Genomic DNA, 9,829 nt, shown 5'->3' on the forward strand with positions numbered 1-9,829 from the left:
CTAACCAATCTGATCACATGCACCACAGCCTTATCTAATTCAATGAAACTATGAGCCATGCCGTGTAGGGCCACCCAAGATGGACTGGTCATGGTGGGGAGTTCTGACAAAACATGGTCCATTGGAGAAGGGAATGGCAAACCACTTCACCACTTCAGTAGTCTTGCCTTGAGAACTGCATGAACAGTATGAAAAGGCAGAAAGATAGGACACTAAAAGAGGAACTCCCCAGGTTGGTAGGTGCCCAACATGCTACTGGAGATCAGTGGAGAAATAACTCCAGAAAGAATGAAGAGATGGAGCCAAAGCAGAAACAATACCCAGTTGTGGATGTGACTGGTGATGGAAGTAAAGTCCAACGCTGTAAAAAGCAATATTGCATAGGAACCTGGAATGTTAGGTCCACGAATTAAGGCAAATTAGAAGTGGTCTAACAGGAGATGGCAAGAGTGAACATCGACATTTTAGAAATCAACAAACTAAAATGGAATGGAATGGGTGAATTTAACTCAGATGACCATTATATCTACTACTGTGGGCAAGAGTCCCTTAGAAGAAATGGAGTAGCCATCATAGTCAACAAAAGAGTCCAAAATGCAGTACTTGGATGCAATCTCAAAAATGACAGAATGATCTCTATTCATTTCCAAGGCAATCCATTCAATATCACAGTAATCCAAGTCTATGCCCCGACCAGTAATGCTGAAGAAGCTGAAGTGAACAGCTCTATGAATACCTACAAGACCTTCTAGAATTAACACCCCCCAAAAATGTCCTTTTCATTATAGGGGACTGGAATGCAAAAGTAGGAATTCAAGAAACACCTGGCATAAGAGGCAAATTTGGCCTTGGAGTACAGAATGAAGCAGGGCAAAGGCTAATAGAGTTTTGCCAAGAGAACGAACTGGTCATACCAAATACCCTCTTCCAACAACGCAAGAGAAGACTCTACACATGGACATCAGCAGATGGTCAATACTGAAATCAGATTGATTATATTCTTTGCAGCCAAAGATGGAGAAGCTCTATACAGTCAGCAAAAACAAGACTGAGAGCTGACTGTGGCTCAGATCATGTACTCCTTATTGCCAAATTCAGACTTAAATTTAAGAGGGTAGGGAAAACCACTAGACCATTCAGGTATGACCTATATCAAATCCCTTATGATTATATAGTGGAAGTGACAAATAGAATCAAGGGACTAGATCTGATAGACAGAGTGCCTGATGAACTATGGATGGAGGTTCGTGACATTGTACAGGAGGCAGGGATCAAGACCATCCCCAAGAAAAAGAAATGCAAAAAGGCAAAATGGTTGTCTGAGGAGGCCTTACAAATAGCTGAGAAAAGAGAAGTGAAAGGCAAAGGAGAAAAGGAAAGATATACCCATTTGAATGTAGAGTTCCAAAGAATAACAAGAGTGAAAAAAGCCTTCCTCAGTGATCAACACAAAGAAATAGAGGAAAACAATAGAATGGGGTAAACTACAGATCTCTTCAAGAAAATTAGAGATACAAAAGGAACATTTCATGCAAAACGGGCACAATAAAGGGCAGAAATGTTATGGACCTAATAGAAGCAGAAGATATTAAGAGGCGGCAAGAATATACAGAAGAACTATACAAAAAAGATCTTCACAACCCAGATAACCACGATGGTGTGATCACTCACCTAGAGCCAGACATCCTGGAATGTGAAGTCAAGTGGGCCTTAGGAAGCGTCACTACAAACAAAGCTAGTGGAGGTGATGGAATTACAGTTGCACTGTTTCAAATCCTGAAAGATGATGCTGTGAAAGTGCTGCACTCAATATGCCTGCACATTTGGAAAACTCAGCAGTGGCCACAGGACTGGAAAATGTCAGTTTTCATTCCAATCCCAAAGAAAGGCAATGCCAAAAACATTCAAACTACCACAAAACTGTACTGATCTCACACGCTAGCAAAGTAATACTCAAAATTCTCCAAGCCAGGCTTCAACAGTACATTAACCAAGAACTTCCAGGTGTTCAAGCTGGATTTAGAAAGGGCAGAGGAACCAGAGATCAAATTGTCAACATCCATTGGATCATAGACAAAGCAAGAGCATTCCAGAAAAACATCAAGCCTTTGACTGTGTGGATCACAACAAACTGTGGAAAATTCTTAAAGACATGGGAATACCAGACCACCTTACCGGCCTCCTGAGAAATCTGTATGCAGGTCAAGAAGCAACAATTAGACCTGGACATGGAACAACAGGCTGGTTCCAAATAGGAAAAGGAGTATGTCAAGGCTATATATTATCACCATGCTTATTTAACTGATATGCAGAGTATATCATGAAAAATGCTGGGCTGGATGAAGCACAAGCTGGAATCAAGATTGCTGGGAGAAATATCAATATCCTCAGATATGCAGATGACACCACCCTTATGGCAGAAAGCAAAGAAGAACTAAAGAGTCTCTTGATGAAAGTGAAAGAGAAGCATGAAAAATTTGGATTTAAACTCAACATTCAGAAAACTAAAATCTTGGCATTCGGTCCCATCACTTCATGGCAGATGGGGAAACAATGGAAACAGTGACAGACTTTATTTTGGGGGGCTCCAAAATTACCAAAGATGGTGACTGCAGCCATGAAATTAAAAGACGCTTGCTCCTTGGAAGAAAAGCTATGACCAACCTAGACAGCATATTCAAAAGCAGAGACATCACTTGCCAACAAAGTCCACCTAGTCAAAGCTATGGTTTTTCCAGTAGTCATGTATGGATGTAAGAGTCAGACTATAAAGAAAGCTGAGCACCAAAGTATTGATGCTTTTGTACTGTGGTATTGGATAAGACTCTTGAGAGTCCCTTGGACTGCAAAGAGATCCAACCAGTCCATCCTAAAGATCAGTCCTGGGTATTGATTGGAAGGACTGATGCTAAAGCTGAGACTCCAATACTTTGGCCACCTGATATGAAGAACTGACTCGTTTGAAAAGACCCTGATGTTGGGAAAGATTGAAGGCAGGAGGAGAAGTGGATGACAGAGGATGAGATGGTTGCATGGCATCACTAACTCAATGGACATGAGTTTGAGTAGACTCCAGGTGTTGGTGTTGGACAGGGAGGCCTGGAGTGCTGCAGTCCATGGGGTTACAAAGAGTCGGACATGACTGAGAGACTGAACTGAACTGAAAGGAGAGAATAGTATCATATGGCTCAGATGGTAAAGAATCCACCTGCAATGCAGGAGACCTGGGTTCAGTCCCTGGGTTGGGAAGATCCTCTCAAGAAGGGAATGGCTACCTATTCCAATATTCTTGTCTGGAAAATTCCAGGGATAGAGGAGCCTGGTGGGCTTTAGTCCATGAAATCGCAAAGAATTGGACATAACTGAGTGGCTAACACTTTCACTTTCACTTCAGGGATGACAACAGCATGACTAAAGAGTGCAAGAAAAACCAGCTTTCCTTAAATGTGTCAGATGTTGGGGGAACTCAGGGGAGGTAACTCTGCCAGATGAAGTATAACTGTGACTTTGAACAAGTTACTCAGCATCTCATATCTCAGTGACCTCTTCTGTAAAATAGGAATAATAATTTTTAAGTGTCATTTAGGGATATTGGAGGCTTGAATGTGAGTTATTAAGTGTAAAGCACTTAGATCAGTGTCTGGCATGTATTAAGTGCATATGCAACTTCTAAAATTTATTGTGGAAGCTTTTGACTATACAATTGACTGTACAATTACATTCAATAAGCAGTAGAAGCTATTTCTATGCCCACATCTATGTCCATATCTACATTCACACCTAGAGCTAAATACATCAACCTAAAACAGAATTGCAATGGTCCCAATAAGTGGGAATAACAATTTAAAAATACCCAACTTCGCAAACTTCATTTGGAAATTTCACAACAGAACCAATTTATGCCTGGAAAATCCAAAACTCAACGATTTTATTGGCATTATTGTTATCAGGGCTTCAGCCCCTGGATTTCTGAGCAGATCCCTGCAAACTGGACCAGGAATTGCTTTAAGACATCAGCTCTTTCTGACGCACAAATGCTTTTGTCTTGTCCACAGATAAAAGCTTGTCAGATGGAAAAAGAAAAACTAGAGAGGCAATTAAAACAGGTATGTTGATCCTTACTCACAACTTTCTTGTCATGTTAGAAATGCCGACTCTGAGTTTTACTCACATTTATACCCAAATGCAGCAGTTTCTCGTGGTCCCAAATAAAGGCAGATTCAAGTTCTGCTACAAAGGGCCTAGGACAACTCATGCTTTTCATTATCAATTAAAATGTCATTGGAGAGATAATACTTAGGTACCAAGGCCTCTAGACCCTAACACTCAAGAAAAGCACATGCTTTACAGAATATGTTTCAACAGGAGCACATGCCTTAGTGTGTGTTCATGCAAACAAACATCTGAGAAATATATTTCCTCGATAATTCATACAATTGCTTCCACCAACAGTGGAAAACAACATCAAAGACTTCATCTTTCTTTTGAGAAAGAATATCTTCTTGGGCATTAGAGCATTCCATTCCATTGGTTCTCCAGCAGACTTAGGAATGAATATTATTTCTCTTAATTCCTCATTTCCTCTCTGGACATTAGTTATATCATTGGAGTCTCTGGCTGCAGTTTAGGAAAATTTGTTTTATGACTTAAAGATTGGTTCTTCTTAAGTGAGGACTCTGTGAAGATAACTCAGAAACATGAAGTTAACTCTATATACATTTTTCAAGTATTTTTAGTATCTCTAACATGGAGAAATAACTATAGTTTCACTTTGAATAAAATTTGGCCTGTGGCTTCATCTATCTCAGGATCTGCATTGACAGACCTCCTATCTTGAATTTGGATTATGCCAGATTAAGGCTGAACCTTAAGATTTCAACCAAACCTCGGGGTTGTATAAAGCAAGGGTCAGTGTGACTCCCCAGGTGCACCTGCTTTCGGTGAACTAACAGCATTCTTCTCCTCAGATGTGTTTCCCAACCTGTAACTGTGACTGGAATTTCTACCGGAGGGATCCACACCTTCTGATGGGCCCTGGGGCTGTGCAGGACCTACAGAAGCACCCAGTAAGCAAGAGCCTTCATTCCAACCATCAAGTGCCATGTCTCTAATACATGCTAATACTCTCTTTTGGTAGAAATGATGTCTGTCTCTGGAATACTGGCACATATTATTTTCTACAAAAAGAGCCTCTATTTATCTTGGGCTCTGATTTGCAGAGTTACGGTGGTCAATGTACACTCTAAGTATCTTTGGAACCCTGCAACTACAGGACATATAAATATGAATACATTCACTGAAAGGTATCAAATTGAGCCAAAATTCCATGAACAAACATACCATTTGATATTGGTCATTTTTAATGACACACCTGACTCTCCCAAAGAAGACATTTCTGTGCATAAAGAAAAGCAAAGAGAACATAACAAAACAGTCTGGGAGATGCCTTTTTCAGTTGTAAACTTATATTCAACTACTGTGAATATGGTTACATCTGTGCAAAACAGTCTTTGACATTTTCCAGTTGAAAGGGTATTCTTAAAGGATTCAAGAAAAAGTGACCCACTTAAGTTGCTTTCTATGGCTGTGTCTACCCAGGCAAAATGAATTGAATACTGAAGCAATTATTTGTGAGTGGAATTGATTTGAACAGTCAACCTGAATAAGTCAGACCCAAAACACCCTCCCTTTCCTTCTCAATGGCAGTATTCCACCCACCCTCCCCCATGGTCTGGAAATTTGTCTCTATTCTCTATTTCTCCTACATAGACAGAATCGTTATGCAGGAAATAAATCATGTGTTTTTCTTCATTTTGGATTGGCTCAGACAATCTCTTTTCCCTTAGTTATTATTAACCATATTTCTGATTATGCAAAGAATCTGAAATTTTAACTGAGATTTTCCTAGGAGAACAGTCAAGGAGTTCAGAGTTGCCTGAAACTTCTCACACTTTTGTTTTTAAGGCTTTTGACTCAAAAGCCCTTTTCCAAGAGAGGAGATAATTACTCTTTGGGTGGCGGAAGGATGTCAGAATTTAATGAGCATCTCTTACTTGACCCTGGTGTGACACAGAGCACAGATGAGAATTTGGTTCTTTTTGTGTTGCTGTTGATTGCTGCTTCTGTCTGCTCTCCCCCCTCCAGTTTTTTTCTTTACCTGTTTACTTACTTTTTTCTTTTCATTAGAAACAGTTCTGAGAATCTCCAAACACAGCTATCATTAAAAAATTTTTTTAAGAATATAGAAGGAAATTAATATTGTGGGAAACATAAAGAGATAAAAATTTACTAACGAGTTTAGTTGTCTACAGGTTAGGGGATTGAGGGGAAATGCTCTTGTGGAAGATTAACTAGAAAGCCAATGAATCATTCAAATTTGCCTGGAAGTAAAAATGACTGTTTACTTCAAATCTTCAAGAAGATAGAAATTCACCTACTACAAAAGCACATGAGTCTTTTCAGCAATAAGGCAGTCCAGATCACATAAAATTACCACCAAATAAAGGTCTGTATTTGAAACCAGATTCCAAGTCATGTAATGGCCACATTTTCAAGCAGTATTCAGTTAAACAAAATCTCAGTATAAGGAAAAAAGTACAGAAACTCCTAGAGTTCATTTTAAAATAATAGTTCATGTTTCATGCTTATTTCTAAGCCTGAATTAAAGCCCATGCAATAGTGTTTGTAAAATTATGATATATTCACCTTCTTTTGGCAGCTATGCTGGAATATAAAACTGAGGCTCACGTCACTTATCCAGTGTTATTTGAGACATCTAAAAATAAATGAGGAGATGAAAAACAGAGATGATCTCATATCCTCCTTTAGTTTTTTCATGGACCAAAAGGAGCCAGGAGCCTAGGTGTCTGAGTGAGGGTAAAGTGGAGTCAGACTGCCCCAGATCCAGTATTTCTTAGCATCTTGTCAGGGTGCTTGTCAGGAATTGAAATTTTAGGCTACTTTCAGTGGTCTGGCAGCCCTGTAAAATGCTCCCTATTGGCTGGTTGTTAGAGAAAACGTTCCTGAGTTATTTTCAGGTGGTAATTGAATAATAGAACAAAAGCTTTACATTCACTGTGTCTTGGGGAGAGCGGTAGAGGAGGCAGGGACCAGCATCTGGAGCAGAAAGACAGACTAACCTCCTGGGTAAAGCTGAGACTACTCTTTTCTAAGTGGGTACATACAATATTCTGGCCTTGGACCTATATTTTGAAATTCGGGTCTATAGTTTATATTTTGTTTGTCTGTGTTCAGTCGTGTCCGACCCTTTGCAACCCCATGGGCTGTAGCCACCAGGCTCCTCAGTCCATGGGATTTTCCCAATAAGAACACTGGACTGGGTTGTCATTTCCTCCTCCAGGGGATCTTCCCAACCCAGGGATCAAACCCACATCTCCTTCATCTCTTGAATTGGCAGGCAGATTCTTTACTATTTGATCCACCTGGGAAGCCCATTACTTCAGCTCAGTTCAGTCGCTCAGTTGTGTCTGACTCTTTGCGACCCCATGGACTGCAGCACACCAGGCCTCCCTGTCCATCACCAACTCCCAGAGTTCACTCAGACTCACGTCCATCGAGTCAGTGATGCCATCCAGCCATCTCATCCTCTGTCGTCCCCTTCTCCTCCTGCCCTCAATTTTTCCCGGCATCAGGGTCTTTTCAAATGAGTCAGCTCTTCGCATCAGGTGGCCAAAGTGTTGGAGTTTCAACTTCAACATCAGTCCTTCCAATGAACACCCAGGACTTCCCATAGTTTATATTTATTTCAATGCAATTCATTTGACAGGTTTCCTGCGGTTCAATATCTAGCTGTTCTTAATTGGCGTACATCTAGGAGAAATTCCAAGAGAAGAATCCCAGTGTGCCCTGTCTTCTCATTGCCTCTCTGTCTAAACTAAGCAATTTAGAACAGTTTCTGCAGAGGAACAGTCCAAAAGGAAAGTTTTTCCCTGCTTTACCATCCATAAACCATGCCCTCATGGCTGAGATTTCTTCCTTGAATCCCTGGAAAACATTCAATTTGTACATTTTTGTCTTGGTCTTCCTGTTACCTCCTGTGTGAGGGTTTTAAAAAAGGACATTTGTTGATGATAAATTCTTTTATTTATGGGCTATAGTAAGTTTTTACAAATGTGTTTATACTTCTGCACATATTCAAAACACATCTGCTTCAAAAAAAAAAAAAAAAAGTCAGAATCCCAAATTCTGACCGAACACTTAGTGGATTTAGGAGGGAGGTGGGTAGGGAGATGGTAACAGTGATCAGGGAGATAAGGGAGCAGCAGGCTTGGGTAGCAACTACTTTTGTGTTGCCTGGGTAATAAAGCCACATAGAACAGCTATATTTTTAATGTGCCACCGTGTTTGGTTTGCAGCCCATATTGCTATAATAATGTTTTATTGTTCCACACAGCCAGACTACCAATGGTATGCTCCTGACCAGTTTCCGCCAGATGTGCAGCACAAGGCAAGTGGTAAGACCACAGCTGGATTGAGCATTCTTTCATGTTTACATTTTAATAGACTCTTTGGGGGGGATGTTTACTCGACAGGCATTCACTTGGACTTGGGGAGAACCCACTACAAAGTTGTGTTGCAAACACAGCTCTCATGTGATGCGCCTGGAGTTAAATCAAACTCCTTTAGAAAAAGAAAATGCTCGAGTGCAGAAATGCATGGATCTGCGTTCTAACTTCTGTTCCTATTCTGTCTCAGAGTCAGTATTCCATCTGGGGTTAGAGATTCCAGCAGAGCTCTGTTATACCAATAACAGCAGCAAAGTTCTGTGATTCTACTACGAAGTACCGATGCACATCAGTCTTTCAGGTTGAGGTTGCTAGACAGATGTTTCAAATGTCACTGGCAGACAGACAAAACCAAAAGCTCAGTTCCCTAATGACTAAATGTCAGACTCCAAGTGTAGGCCAGAGTTGCCCACAACACCCACTCTTAGGTGTGCTGCAAAACAGTAAAAAGTCACTTACAAAGTACTCACAAATAAGAATACTCTTTTGTCTTATTTTTCTCTGGTTTATCACGCTCCTCTTTCTTTTCAGAACCTGCTGGACATTCTGCTGCTTGCTTCTCTGCTCTCGTGAGGCCACCCAGAAGTGGGCTGAATAAACTGGGCTGTAATTATAATCCCGCTTCTGTTCTCAACACATGCAATCAAAAGTCAGCAATGTCTGCTACATATTTAAAAATTGCAACATGGCACACACCTGTAACTCTTTAAGTTGTTAGTATCCAGATATTGGAATCTATCTAGAAAAGCTGAAAACGAGCCATATTCCAGTTTCAGGCCATGCGTGAAATGTTTTCTCCTTTAGTTCATATCTGAGGCCACAGAATTCTAGCTTCTAGTACAAGGAGTCCAGTATGGAGTGGAAGTAGGGGCCAGGGATACCATATGTAGTTTCTCCAGTTGGGAACTTCACAAGTCCGGGGGCTTTTCATGGTAGCCTGCATAAGCGGAGCTTCCTACAGTTGGGCAGTACACAACCTTGACAGCTGTACATAGAAGCAGTGGGAGTGGCAAAGGCCACAACTAACAGTAGCATTATGCAGAAGAAAGAGAGAGAGTGAGAACTCTATGATAAAATGTCTGTATATTTACCAGAAGACTGTAGTGCTTTCTTTTTTCTTTTCTACTGCTAATATAACCATTGGCTTTAATAAGGTTCTTGGGTTCAAGTCTTAATGGAGAGCTTTTAATTGAAAGGCATCCTATTAACCATAATGGTTGTTGCATAAGGTCTATGTTTTTGAAATCCATTATTATACAACAGCTGAGTTGCCACCCAACTATAATTTCCCATTTTATATTATA

General features: G+C 40.5%; 1 protein-coding gene across 1 annotated transcript in view; it reads left to right on the forward strand.

Annotated features, from left to right (window-relative positions):
• The window catches only part of TNIP3 (TNFAIP3 interacting protein 3), a 100,883-nt gene extending 91,785 nt beyond the window's left edge, over positions 1–9,098 (forward strand). Inside the window, exons 11-14 of the mRNA XM_068975545.1 lie at positions 4,056–4,106; positions 4,968–5,066; positions 8,414–8,467; positions 9,057–9,098. Coding sequence (XP_068831646.1) covers positions 4,056–4,106; positions 4,968–5,066; positions 8,414–8,467; positions 9,057–9,098 — 246 coding nt within the window. The remainder of the gene's footprint in view (positions 1–4,055; positions 4,107–4,967; positions 5,067–8,413; positions 8,468–9,056) is intronic.
• The last annotated feature ends 731 nt before the right edge of the window (positions 9,099–9,829 follow it).

The sequence above is a fragment of the Capricornis sumatraensis genome, chromosome 7, assembly GCF_032405125.1.
Source record: "Capricornis sumatraensis isolate serow.1 chromosome 7, serow.2, whole genome shotgun sequence".
Classification (NCBI taxonomy): domain Eukaryota; kingdom Metazoa; phylum Chordata; class Mammalia; order Artiodactyla; family Bovidae; genus Capricornis; species Capricornis sumatraensis.